The sequence below is a fragment of the Apteryx mantelli genome, chromosome 1 (assembly GCF_036417845.1).
Source record: "Apteryx mantelli isolate bAptMan1 chromosome 1, bAptMan1.hap1, whole genome shotgun sequence".
Taxonomy (NCBI): Eukaryota; Metazoa; Chordata; class Aves; order Apterygiformes; family Apterygidae; genus Apteryx; species Apteryx mantelli.
Genome location: NC_089978.1, coordinates 137,407,967 through 137,422,776, shown reverse-complemented (window position 1 = coordinate 137,422,776; position 14,810 = coordinate 137,407,967). Strand labels below are relative to the sequence as shown.

The 14,810-nt window shown below is 38.1% G+C and overlaps 1 protein-coding gene across 1 annotated transcript in view; it reads left to right on the top strand.

The window, feature by feature from the left end:
• The window catches only part of PRMT8 (protein arginine methyltransferase 8), a 76,798-nt gene extending 62,743 nt beyond the window's left edge, over nucleotides 1–14,055 (top strand). Inside the window, exons 8-10 of the mRNA XM_013956219.1 lie at nucleotides 2,660–2,810; nucleotides 11,366–11,487; nucleotides 13,909–14,055. Coding sequence (XP_013811673.1) covers nucleotides 2,660–2,810; nucleotides 11,366–11,487; nucleotides 13,909–13,992 — 357 coding nt within the window. The 3' untranslated portion in view covers nucleotides 13,993–14,055. The remainder of the gene's footprint in view (nucleotides 1–2,659; nucleotides 2,811–11,365; nucleotides 11,488–13,908) is intronic.
• The last annotated feature ends 755 nt before the right edge of the window (nucleotides 14,056–14,810 follow it).

Below are 14,810 nucleotides of genomic sequence, written 5' to 3'. Positions count from 1 at the left end.
ACATTTTTCTCATAGGCAAATGAAAAAGTCAGGACTGTTTCTCCCATCAGTTAGGCTGCCTTTAGCTAGGAACGATACCATTGAATCAAGAAATACATAGCAGCTGGCAACACCTCATCTCAGCCTCAGTGTAATCATCCTTATGATTCTAAATGATCTACACATCAATCAGTCCTAAAGCAATTAGTACCACAGGACAGCCCAACAACCATTCTTTATGCTCTTGTGAATATAAAAACTGAATCTCTGACAGTCTCTGTGACAGAGAAACACAGCAGGGGATTATACAGTGTCAGACTCAGTATTTAGCTTATACTTCTAGCACTTTTAATGTTGCTCATCTTAATATCACTTTCTTTTTTTTTCAGTGTTCTTAAGAACAATATTTTGACCAGATCCCTGCTTAAGTATGCCCATTTTGTTATTGTTGTTTTTCCCATAAATTATTTATAGTAAAATGTGATAAATCATGACTTTTCCATTCAATGTTATGCACAACAGTATTTATCCCATTTATCCCCCCTGGGTTATTAGCTGTAATTAAGTAACATTTAATGAATGGTAACATTTAATATAAGAATATATAGTAACCAGAGAAAGTTTCAAGGGAGCACCAAAAACAGAGACCAGGCCAGTTTCAAAACTCTACAAATTAATCAATAAACACATTCATCTCCTATCCTGCATAGCAAAAAAGAACTTGCTTCTATTCTTACAAAAAATGACTGCAAAAATGACACCTCTTACCCAGCACATCTGTTCATTATTTCTGAGACATTTCATCCAAATTCTCTAATAAAAATATTTCCTACTGCTTTTGATTACAGTTTACCCTGCAGAGCCAAAATAGCTCAGAAAGAGGGAGCTAGATACCTTTTTTATGTCTCATCAGCAGACTTTACTCTAAGTTCTCCACTGTCATACCACTGAAAAGCCACCAAATATGGTGGAAGTCAACAGCTACAGCCACCACTCCAGTCTAGGTTGTTAGAGATAATTTTGCAGGGTGCTATGGATTTTTAACCTCTGCAACCTGAGCAGATTTCATAAATTCTCATTCCTGTTCTGTTTTTTTCTTTCCTTGTTTTTTTTTTTTTTTTGAGGAAAAAATACGTTTTGAGGCTACCACAGCTTTAAATTAGACCACTTGTAAGTATGAGTCACTTGTAAACACTGATGATGCAGTTTGCCATGACCTTTGCAATATAATAGAATCATTTTCATTAGGGGAAAATTTTTCTTGAGCAATATTGCTAATCAAATAGGCCAAAACAATAGCTCACTTAAGGAAGACATAAGCTGTCTTACCATAAGTTTTCAAACTCTCAGAAATGTAAGATATGTGGTCCATGCAAAGAGTTCAATAACTGAAATATAGTTGCATATTTTGGTGTCTATTGTCATAGACTTCTCTTGGATTATAGAATGTAACTGCCGAAATAGAGAGTCCTCTATTCTACATGGACGTTCTAGATTCTGCTCTCCATTACCCCAGTATAAGTCTAAAGTAATGCCAGTGAAGTCAGTGATTGATTTCTGGTTTATGCTGGTGTGATAGAGGAAGTTTGTATTTTTGTTTACAGAACAAACATTTATCTCTCTGTATGCAAGAACAGTTCTGTTGTTAAAACTGACTTTCTTCTTCCTGATAATAGAGAGAAAAATATTTTGGGGATATCTGGCTCTTTCCAAATGTACCCTGACAAGGGTCCACAATAGGGACAGTGAAGCCAGGTACACCTAGGAGGATATCAGAAACTATACCAGCAGGAAAGATTTCCCATAGACTTAATATACTCCCTGTCATGAGTACTGGTCTTTGAAGTATCCCAGACAAAAGCAGCACTGTACATGAATGGAGAAAACTCAGATCATTCTAAAGCACTCAGCTTAAGCCTTGGTAAAGCATTCAGTTTAAGCCAACAATAAGATTTAAATATCATTGGAAGTAAGCAATCTTGGAGACTGCATCATTGCTCCCAAACACTGCACTCAAGCCATATTAAGATTTACATGATTTGCTTCTGTGTCCTTGAAGAGTAAAATCCTTAAGTCTACTGTATGGAATCCATATTTGACACCAGATTAAAAAGCATGACCAGCAGACAGCAGGGCCTGTCATGCCTCAAATGTTTTGACTGCTTAACATGACACAGTCAATGCATATTCCTTTCCAGAGGAAGTAAGAGATGCCCACATCAGAAGCTTATTTTTATTAAAAACCCAATTCTGCCATCTTTCCTCATGCTGAGTAAGGCTGACAGTCCCTGGTGATGAGAGGTCTTAGAACTGGGACCCTTCCCACATCTGTTTTGCCTCTATTTGTCAAAGCACATTTTTACCTTGATTTCTGCTAACTCTCACAACTCCTCCCTTCCATCCCAAAGGGCACACTCGCTTCTCTGACTAGCCTTTCTGTCATTGGCTGTTTTTTCTGGTTTAATAATTTTCCCTTCTGGGTCATTTACTGATGATATGATACACTCAAATATACCACTGATTTCTTGAAGTGTAAAGGATTGCCTGTTGTCTTTATTGCAGATCATTAAATAAAATGCTTAAATACCTCATTTAACACTTGAAACAGATAAAATGCCCTAGCCTAGAACAGTCACAGACATCTGCATGTAAATGATCTTTTTATTTCTTCTCAAAATAGGAAGTAGATATTTATACAGTGAAGACTGAAGAATTGGCATTCACTTCTGCATTCTGCCTCCAAATTCAGCGTAATGATTACATTCATGCCTTGGTCACCTATTTTAATATTGAATTTACAAAGTGCCACAAGAAAATGGGATTTTCTACAGGTAATCTGTACTTCTTTTCATTTCTATTTATATCAGTATATTGATGCTATTGATCAGATGGTACATGAGAATTTACTGTACCACTAAGTTTTTATTTCAGTAATAAAAACTATTGTCATTTGGGAGGAGTGGGAGCAGGATGAGGAAAAGACAACTGCTTGCAGGAATTCTGCAAAAGCAGTGGCAGCATTTCACAGTGGCTATCAGCTTAGAACTCCATGGACATTATGACCCAGGAGTTCATGCCCATCACTAGGTGGATCTCGACGCTATGAGTGGCCGGTTTCTCAAACTAGACAGGGGCTGTTGCCTCTGTAAGAGATATCAACTCTGGTCCCAGGTTCCCCCAAATCTGAAACAACAAAACTCTTGTTTCTCTCAGAGTCTACAAAACCACCATTTTTTTCCAAGATATAACCTCACACATACTACTTATGTAATTTGGCTCTAAGAACCTAAATGCGAAACTCTTACTTACCCTGGTGAGCAGACACTTAATGGAATAACCCCATTCCTGTGAGTGATTGCTTACCACAGTGAGTAAACCAGCCAGTGTTGCAGCACACATAAAAAGTTCATGATTGCTTTAATGAAGAGAACAATAAAATATAGTTGGCTCTGATTGTCCTTAGTACCATTGTACAACTCAAAGTAGTGTAAATGGGGTCTGATATAAGTTAAATATGATTAGAAATCTCTCTGCTTTTTTTATCCCCCTCAAAGGACCTCTCAACCCTTAATTGAGAAAGGTCAAAGCTGAAAGTACTTCGTTAAAATACGTATTTATATTTGATTCTAAAAGTACTGCCATATGGATGATGTTCTTTGGTGCCTCGTATTCTTATCTTTTTCAGTAACCATACTTCCCTGGTCATTCTATATAAATATTATGCCATAGTATTTCCCACACCATAATAGACAGCAGTATGTGCTGGGAAATGAAGTGTAATCTGAAGTATTACTCCTGTGAGGCACACCAGTGGCATCCTGAAGTGATAATTTTTTGAGTTCTTGCTGAAATATTTCATGTAATTTTGAAAACACTTTGGATTTTAGGCATTTGTTTTTCCACAGAATGCTGACTTTTTCAGCAGAAGGTAGCCCATTAATCTTTTCTAAAAGGTAACATAATCAAACCTCCAGTTTTATGTAAAAAATAGCTTTAAAGAAGGGTGTAATTGCTGTGTTGTGATTTTTAACTGAAAAACACGTTAGCAAAGGAAGTCTGCTTATATTGCCAGAACCACATGAAAGGTCTTTAATAGCAGCGAGGATGTGGCTTTACCTGTAAAGGAATGATGGAATGTGTTTATTTATGTGTGTGCATATGAACATATATGTGTCTTTTAAGACACATCTGTTGAATAGACTAGGAGATTTGGTTAAGGCTTGCCAGGCAAATGTGTCCAATCAGCAAATCTGGCTCTCAAACCCAGTCATTCTTTGCTTGACTGTTAGGCTTCCCAGGGAATAGGTATCAAAAACAGCGAGGAGAAGGACCCGCAAGACCAGTTTAGACATCATGAGTGCTCCCGCAAGGAGTTGCTTGTTCACAGAGTAGACTGACATGGATTTGCTCCAGTATCAGTGTAGCAAAGGGTGGGAGGGCTAAAGACTTTCTTGATTCTTGGGTGTTTGGAGTAAAGAGGGTTCACTCTGGAATGGGGACAGAAAAAAATCTGCTAGACCACCAGCATGCCCCAGGCTGGCTTAGCTTCCCTTAGCACATGGGAAATGAGCACTTGAGGAAGAGGAGAAGATAACCAGTATCAGGGAGAAGAGACTGAATTTGAACAAAAACTTAGAGCAGATATCAAGTTTTCTTAATGTTTTCCTTCCTCCAATTGCAGAGAAGTTTTTGCATACTCACCACAACTTGCAAAGTTATATGCATGGTGTTATGTGCCTGCCTTTCACAGAAAAAGAGGAGAAAGGATTCGCACACTCCAATATTTCTGCACTTGCATCAAGAACTGGAATCATCATCAGTGCTTGAAAACCTTGAGGAACATACCTAGTTCCTCTAATATCTGTAGCTTCCATGGGCTGCTACTTCAGAGGTTTTGGATGCTTATTCATACTTCCATGCTAGGATTCCTTCAGCTTTGATGCCTTGCCCTTTCTCATCGTTCTTTCTCCAGCTGGATCTTGTAGCTGCTGGTGGCTTAGCATCCTTGGAAACTTGCTTGGAGAGGCTTCCTATGTCTCCAAATTCTATCTCCAATCATTTAGCAAGTGCTACGTTTCCCCTGTTGAATGCTTCTCTTTGGTTGGTTGCCAGTTCCCTGAACATCTTACCTTAGCAACTATCGTCTCCAGTGGGCTGTATGGCCCACCAAAGTAGAAAGGCTGGACACCATTGCTTGCCAATGAGGAAGAACCGCTAACTACATATCCAGGCAAAGTTAATTCCTTAAGATTTCCGAATGCATGGCTGAGTGTTTTGTGGTTTTGATGAGGATTATTTATTAAACCCTGGCCCTCTTTGGTGCCAATGAGGCTACAGCTACATCACCAAATAAAGCAGACCCAGGAACCACTCCGGTCTTGAAGTTAGGGGGAACCAATGGGCCCATACTTGGTTCAGGGTCTCCTCTGGGTCCCCTGTGGTGCCTCTCCAATTGCCCTAAGACAATTATTATTTGGTTGGAGAGGGCTAATTTTTATTCAAAGTATCTAAAATAATGGGAGATCTGTTCTGCAGCCCATTGGACAGGTAGATTTGTTATACTGTGAAACTGATAAGAGTACAAGAGTCTTGCCTCAGGGTGTGCCATGAGGACTACAGGGACATATATAAATCTGTGGGACCAGACAGGAGGCACCCATGTGCTCTGAGAGAGCTGGTCAATGTCATTGTAAGGTTGCTCTCTATCATCTTTAAAAGGTCGTGGTGATCAGGGAAGGTTCTTGATGAATAGAAAAAGCAGATGTCACACCCATCTTTGAGAAGGGCAGTAAGGAGGATGCAGGGAACTTCAGGCTGGTCAACCTCACCTCAGTCTCTGGAAAGGTTATGGAGCAAATCTACCTGGAAACTATTTCCAGCTATATGAAAGACAGGAAGGTGATTGCGAACAGGTAGCATGGATTCACCAAGGCCAAATCATGCCTGACTAACCTGATGCCTTCTGCCATGGGATGACTAGCTGTGTGGATAAGGGAGAGCAATGGATATTGAAGCCCTTAACTTTAGCAAGGCCCTAGACACAATCTCCCACAGTATCCTTACATCTAAGTTAGTGAGATGCAGCCTGGGTAAGTGGAAAACTACGTGGGTGAAAAAATGGCTGGACTGTCGACTCAAAGTGTGGTGATTAGCAGCCAAAGCCCAAGCAGAGGCCAGTTGCTAGTGGCTCCCACAGGGGGACAAATAGTAAGGCCAATATTGTTCCACATCTTCATTAATGACCTGGATGATGAGCTGGAGTGAACTCTCAGCAAATTTGTAGAGGAGCAGTTCACATGCTGCAGAGCAAGAGCTGCTATTTAGAGGGACCGACACAGGCTGGAAAATGGGCTGACAAAACCCTTATGAAGTTTAACAATGGCAAATGCAAATTCCTGAAACCAAGACCAAATGACCCCATGTAATAATACAGTTTGGGGCTGACTGGTTAGAACATCTTTGGATAGACTGTCTCTGGATAGAACAGCTTTGCTGAAAAAGACCCATGGGTCCTGATGGACAACAAATTGTACATAAGTCAGCAGTGGGCCATTGCAGCAAAGATGGCCAATCACATCCTGAGCTGTATTAGCAAGAGTCTAGACAACAGTTAAGGGAAGTGATTCTCCACTTCTGCACAGCAGTTATGAAACTGCATGTGAATTACTAGATCTGGTGTTGGGCTGCCCAGTACGAAAAGATATTGGCCTATTGGAACAAGTCTTGGGCAGTTACCAAGATTGTCAGTGATGGGAGCACATGGCACACAAAGAAAGGCTGAGAGAACTGGCCCGTTCAACCTGGAGAAAAAAAAAAGAGAGGGATCTTATTGCTATGACTTCTTTATGGTAGAGAAAATGGAACCATTCTCTCTCAGAGGTACACAGTGGAAGAATGAGAGGTAATGGACACCGGTTGGAACACAAGAAATTTGATATAAGGCAAAAAAAAATTACCATGATGGTGATCAAATACTGGAACAGGTGTCCAGGCAAGTTGTATAATCTCGATCTTTTGAGATATCCAAAACTCAGCTGGAGCAACCTGTTCTAACTGGTCCCAGTGCTTGATTTTGCTTCCTAGACCTATTTATTTAGTGACATAGATGAAGGTAAAAGAATAACTAAACAAACAGTGCTACCACCCTACATTTCTCATGTTGCCGTACCTCAGCTGTGCTATAGGGGCAGCTGTACACTGGTCAGAGGTGGCACTTCTTATCGGGAAACAGAAGCACATCATGATAGAGTGAGGTGCAGAGCAAGTCTCTCTGTAGAAAGGCTGTTTGATTCACTGCGACAGAAGGAATAGACACCACTGTCTAGAATACTGGTCTAGATCTTCAGCCAGTGTCCATTAGCAGAGTTCTACTGAATTCAGAAAAACAATGTGTTTTGATAGTACATGGAGAAGTGCCACTTCACTTTTTTTTTAATTACAAGGAAAATAAGTGTGTGATTTGGAGCAGACTTGAAGGTCTATGCCTACATTCCACACACCCCATTCATCTAGCACAAGCTTCCAGATATGTCAGACTTTTCTAAAGAAGATAATTCTGCATGAATGCATGAACATGTGTGTGTGTGTGTGTGTGTATGTGTGTGTGTACAAGGATCCAGTTATGTTCTAAAAGAAAATGTAGGTGAAGGTTAGTTTAGCTCTAGCGTGTTTCCACTTAGAAATTTTACAGAGACAAGTCTAGTGGGAAAACGGCATCTGGATCTGAACTCCTGCATGCAGACGTCTCCATTTAGCAACTGAGTTTAACAGTCTTACCAAGGAAGAATCATCACCATTAAGACTGTCTAGGTGCAAAGCCAGGAACCATTTGGTAAAATAGTTTTCCTTTGGAAGATATCAGTTTGCCAACACAGTTCCCAACAAAACTTTGGTTTGAATCAGTCTTCTGATTCTAGATTTTTGCAAAAAAGATTTTTTAAGAACCCATATCTTGGCAGTTTTAAAATGAAATACTTCATTTTTTTCCCAATCACAAAGGCTTTTCTAAAGTAAAACAGTTTTTTGAAAGGCTGACATTAAAATGAAATGGTTCTGCTGGAAGGCCTTGCAAACATGGGCGCAAGCTCATTAGTATTCTCGTAAGTCAGACTTCACCCTGATATGGGATTTGGGCATGGAGAAATTTTGCAGATGCTGATAGCACAAGGAAAACAGTTCCCATACAGATCTAATTAAGACTTTAAAAGTTCCATTTGACTTCCCTGGGGTAGTTAAAAGGCACACATTTCCTGGTATAGATGTAATTGCATCACAATAAACTTACATTTAGCACTATAATCTATTTCTGTAGGTGAATAAACTGTATTCATACCAAGCATGTTTATAGAGGTGTAACTGCATGTACACCAGGGCAGGTAGCAAGGTAACTATCCCAGAAAAAAAGGAAAAATCAAATGATTAATTGAAAATTTAAATAAATAGATAAATACAGTCTATGTTTGTACTGGGTCTCAAATTTTTTTTCCCTTCACCACATAAATTTGATTATGTTGTTGGGATCTCACTGAATGTAGGGTAACAACATTGGAAGAAACTCAGTTTGGCTTGTCACAGGCTGTTGCATGTTTTTGCTGAAGAGCACACTGAATACAGGTCACTGTCCTCAGCAGATGATAGCAACTTAAATTGGATCGTCTTAGAAAAAAGGAAGATTCTGGCTGCCACAGTCCAAATGATAGGCATTTATCTATCTTTTATAGAATAACATATATACAATAAAAAATTTATAACATTATAGAATAGAAATCCTTGAATTCTTAAGTGGCTCTCTTCTTTCTGTCTGCTCTCACTGTCCTTAGCCCCTCCAAAAGCACAAGCTTTGATTAAGTTGGCAAGAAAAAAACAGATACAGATATATAAACAGCCCTTGTGACATTCTAGGATTCCTAATATTCAGGGAAATGAACTTTGGGATTCCTTCTTTGAATACAGTATTGAATATAGGGCCTAGGTAACTTTTACTGTGCTATGCTTATAAAGCAAGTCTCATTGTAGTTTATATCACCTCCTTCTTTCAGAGAATTGTCTTTCCTGCCTCCCTAATATTACTAGCCTCTTACCCCAGGATAAGAACAGAGTGATTTGTTTGGAATAAGTGGATCAGAACCACTGAACAAGACTGATTACCATGAATCTCAACTATGAGAATGCATGGTAGTTTACATAGGTAGCATCTCTAGGGAAGCTATGCAAAAATGTTAAGGGAAAGCCTGTTTAGCTCAGTTTGCCAGGTTTTTGTTATTTTAGATTTCAAAGCTACCTCCATCTACCTCATTAGGTGATTTGATAACTCCATGCATCCCACATCATCCCACACCAGTTTTATGTCTGTTTGACTTCGATTACACATTATTTACTCATGTTAGGGAATAGCCAGCTCTATGTGCTTTGAGATGGATGAAGATAAGTATCCACTGTCTATAGGTGCTATCAAAACTTAAAGGAAGTAATTAGATGCTGAATTTTAATAGCATAAGATCAACACAGATGTTATGATAAACAGAAATTGACAAGTTTTTAGGATAGAAAAGTGATTGTTCTTTTTATTTATTAATCAGATTTTTTTTAGCCAGAAGAAAAAAAAGGAAGTGGCTCTTAAGATGATACCAAAAGCTGAAGAGTCCCATAATTAGTTAATTCTTTGCATTATATTACTAACCAGAGACAAATGAGAAACATTTTCTATTTAATGCTTCTAATCTGAGGCCTGTAGATGGTTCTATGATATAGATTAAGGGAAAATCTCTCCCCCCAAGTTTTACAGCGTAAATTGACTGCAAAGAAAAAGAATGAGAGAACAGAAATATTTTGCAATGGGAAACTAAATCAAATAGATTCTACCAAGTGACTTTTTTAATTTCCCAGGTGGTTGTTCTATTAAATATTGTTAAGAAGTTATTAGCATGATTCAAGATAGTGGGCCCATGTCAGCATCAGAAAAGTGATTGGGGAAAGACATGGAAGAAAAATAAATTCTTCAGGGGCTATTTCCCTAGGTCAGGAAGTCTCTGTATAGCCGTTCTTACATTCCTAGGTGCTCAGAACTACAAGAATGCTAGACATGACATAACCAATGCAAGTTCACTTGGCACTGCTCAAAGATCTGAATTTAAATCAGAAATAAAAACAAATAAGTAAAACAAAATCCTAACATAACAAAAGAGTAAGGATAGCCAAAATACATGGCCCCATTCAGTCAAAGTTTTCAAGTATAGCAAATAGAGAATAGAACAAATTAAGTCCTGATAAGCCAATCCTACATAATCAATAGGGAAAAGACTGTGGAGATCAAGTACCTAAATAAGCTAACACCGCAAGGGCGTTATAATAAAAAGACATTTCCTGAGATCTGCTACTATAGAACAGTCCATTAAATATCATATAATCTTATTATATGGTATTAAAAACCATATAATTCTATACTACAGCTCTCTCTGGCTTGAAAAGACAAGCTTTTCTGAACAGAAAGTAGGGCAAAATTGGAGGTCCAGGTTTGAAGTGGGAGTGCAAAGTGTGTGGCTGTCCTCCTCAGTATCTCTAACCTACTTAGTCCTCTTCCAAACATATTGAGCAGCACTGGGTTTCGGGGGGAAAAAAATCTGGATACAGAATAGTTGTCTAGTGCATGCTCAGGCCTGAAGACAGATATGAAGTGAAGAGGATGTATTCACCTCTAAAGACACAGTTAAATACCTGAAATACTTCTGCATAAGCAGCCCAGATTTAATCAAGACAAACATTTGGCAGAATTTATCTTTCACTTATAAACTTAAAGGACATAAAATTTATTCTACTGGAAATTCGTTTAGACTAGTATCCATCTCTGGCAGTCACCCATGGCATATGACCTTAGAAAGACTAAAAACAGATCAAAAGGGCAATGCCCTTTTTCCCAGATGTATCCTCCTGGAAAAATAAAATCTGTTGTATCAGGATCATGAGTCAGAGGTTTCAGCCGTGTGATTCTTATTAATAGTTTTCGATGGACCTTTCTTCCATGGTTTTGTGTAATTGTTTTTAGAACTAATTTAGACTTCTGACATTCAAAATACTTTGTGGCAAAGATTTCCACAATTTTAATGTGTTTGTGTTGAAAAGAAAGCAGTGTCCAAAATACCCAGTAACCTTTTTTGTGGAATCTTTATTGCTGAGTGTGACTCACTTCTGACATATTCCAGTAAAAATCCTAAGACAACCCACTGAAAGTCAATAGAACTGTGTTGCTGTGAAGTATGTTTGTTATTGTAGTGTATGAGTTAAAGCGTCCAATGAGAAAGGGAGCTTTTTTCAGTTGTTTCACAAGTCTAATTTGATCTGTAAGACAATGACCAAATTTCTATAAATAATGCCCATATTTATTTTCTAGCACCTGATGCTCCCTATACCCACTGGAAGCAAACTGTCTTCTACTTAGAGGACTATTTAACTGTGAGACGAGGGGAAGAAATCTATGGGACTATATCCATGAAACCAAATGCAAAAAATGTGGTGAGTCAGCATCACTGCTTCTAATTCTCAACTCTATTGATGACAAACTATAATCAGCAATAAATAAAATGAGTATAAATAACACAATGAGCATGATAAAGGCTCTAAATTCATGTTAATTAATAAGAGCTCTAGTCACAGCCTTAACCAAGGCTGGTGAAAACAATGGTAATGCAATGTTAATGATCCAGAACTCAGCTAGCAAACAAGCTAGCAGGGGAAGGAAGAAAGGATCCAGCTACATCAAAAAATCAGCTAGCTGTCCTCTGCAGTCAGTCTGGATCATGTTTTGTGACACAGGCAGGAAAGGCTCTCTTTAAAATCAGTGGTAATTCCTCCCTGCCAACACAGGATGATCAGGAGTAACTACTTTCAGTTCAACATCTGTAGGCAGATTTCCAAAAAAACTCAGTGCCCAAGAACTCTCCTTTATGGAATTAAGAAAAAAAAATTTCAATTCAACTTCTGTATGAACTCACCAATCAAATGACATGCTTGATATCTATTTTTCATTGCTGAAATAAGAGTCTCTGTGATGAGAACATTTACTAACACATTAGGTGCTTTTGTCTTATGCAAACATCATAGTATCACCATTGAATGTTATGTATATGTACCGGTAAATGCAAGCTGTAATAATGAGCAGTCAAATTTTCAAAAAAAGGATTTAAAATTTTTTGTTTTTCTTAAAGGTGGTTGCTGGCCCATGAGTATTTTTTAAGGCATGCCATTTCAGAATCTGTCCCTCATGACTGTCAGAATGCAACTCACAGGACCTAACTGAAGATGTAAGAAAAGCAGTGAAACAGCCCCCAGTGGACTAAACATTTCTCTTGTAGAATTGGTTGAAAATTTTCTGTGGAAAAATTCAATTTGCAATTGCATCAAAATTTGTTTAAAAAAATTGACTTTCCACAGAAAATATTAATGTTTTATTTAAGACTAAAGCTAAAACATGACGCATATCATGCTGTAATGACTGGTGACAGCTGTAGTTCCACTTTCTCAATTTCTCTGCTAGGGTTCAATCCTTTCCCCTCAGCAAATATGTCACTGATTCAGCACCTCTTTTACCTTGAGGGGACTGTGAGATATGGTCTGATGGAAGACCTGTGCCGATATAGGAGAGCAAGACATGAGAACTATGACTCCTGGGAGAAACAGTGGCGTCATTTTCTGCTGAAAAACTTAAGTAAAACTCCTTCATTTTCTATTACAATATGCAACCAGCAAAATAACTTAGTAACAATCCACTCATGCAACTGCTACGACTGTAGGAATCTTCCATTCCTTGGCTGCAGCAAATCTTAACATTGCATTACCTTCTTCTTTTGCTTCTATTTTGCTTTTCTGTACCAAAAATGTGATATTAGATACTATAAATACTAAAAATATCATATTAGATACTAGAATGTTTACACTGATGGCAAGTGGCAACCTGATCTCTCTTGCAGGTGGTACAGAGGGCTGGGATCCCATTGTGAATGTACAGTATACAGATCCATAGCTTTTGTCAAACATATAGGCAAAATAAGCAACAGTCTTGAGTATTCTTGTTTTCACAGTAGTGGCGATACAGCTGAAGAAATAAACACAAAAGAAATGGCATTAAAACACATTTAAGCCTGAAGCTTACCCCTTACCACAACAGTAGAGGAGAAGAATCTGTTTCCCACTGTATGCTGTCCTTGGGGACTGGATTGTTTTCTTTCAGGCTGAATGTATTATTACTCTTTTCTTTTGGGGGAAGAGAAAGAATGCACTTCAAATTGGCTTGCTTAGCAGTAAGCACCTGAGAACAGATTTAGGTGCTTGTATAGAAGTGTTCTTAATAGTTATCACAAGACTGACCACCTTTCAGTTCTCTTGGTTTCAAAACAATTTGCTAGTGCTAGTGGTTTGTTCTTCTGAAGCACAAGTCCTTTTAGAAGCCTGTACAGAGACAGCTTCATTCTGTAGGGCTATGTAGTGTCTCTCTCCAAACAACATGTGAATATAAGATAAAGAGCAACTGACTGAGGGCTTGTCTACAGTTGGAAATTTACCAGAACATCTATTCTGGAACAACTCTTAGTGTAGATGATCTATGCCCTAGAGTGAGAGTCTCAGTGGGGCAAACCCTTAAAGAATTATTCAAGCATACTTACACTATCATAGCATTGCAGGAGCTTCCTAGTTGTAGCCAGGCCACTAAAGCAAGTTTGAGAAGAATATGCAAAGATGCCATAAACATAGATTATATGAGGAATGCTTCCTACATCCTGCTTCTTCAGTGTTAGCAACATTTAAAAACAAAAGAAATTTAAAAACACAGTAGTCATCTGAGTCTGCAATTTTCTTCAGCCTGAGTAATCATAACTGAATTCATACACCAAGCTACTTACAGTCTTACTTACAAGTTACATTTAAATCTTATTACAGCGCGACCTGGATTTCTCAGTAGACTTGGATTTTAAAGGACAGCTATGTGAAACATCAGTATCTAATGACTACAAAATGCGCTAGCAAGAAACCTTTCAGAGAGATGAAAAGGAGAATGGCATCAAGTCTTGAACTGCTGAACTTCAAGCTAGGAATAACGGTTTGCAAGACTATCATATTAGATACCAGAATGTTTAGTCTGATGGAAAGTGGTAACTTGATCTTTCTTGCAGGTAGTACAGAGGGCTGGGTTCCCACTGTGAATGTACAGTATACAGAACTATAGCTTTTGTCAAACATATAGGCAAAATAAGCAACAGTCTTGAGAATTCTGGTTAGCTTTAGGATGGCAGAAGATGCGTATACAAATTGTACTACTTCCTGTGAATTTCTGGTTCTTCCAAGCTTTGCATGTTACAGGCGATTAGGGCAGTCTCTTTACTGTAGAAGACCACTACAACACATTGCCATGGTAGTATTATTGAACTTATATTTAATATAAATATACTATATATATATATGTATATATATATATATTGTACACGAGAAAAATTTTGTTGCTTCATAATAGGAATTAGTTTTGTGATTATTTACTTCTCATTATACAGTTACAGAAAAATAATGATGGTACTTCTGGCGCTACTTTAGGCACTGGCATGGTCCAGCTTTCATTCGCTGTCTAAAATTATAGCTATGCAAAGTATAAGAGCTGCAAGTTAATAGAAAGATGAACAGCTATTTTTTAGAATATCATTTGGAAAATATGGATCATTAATTTTAAAATTTATCTTCACAAGTGGATGTTTGCCAGAGCTTTTAAGAGCATTAGCTTTTTATCCTTGAAAATATTTTGTGGTGAGTTTTTATAGCTGGATTTTGCATTGCATGAGACCCTCTGAAAT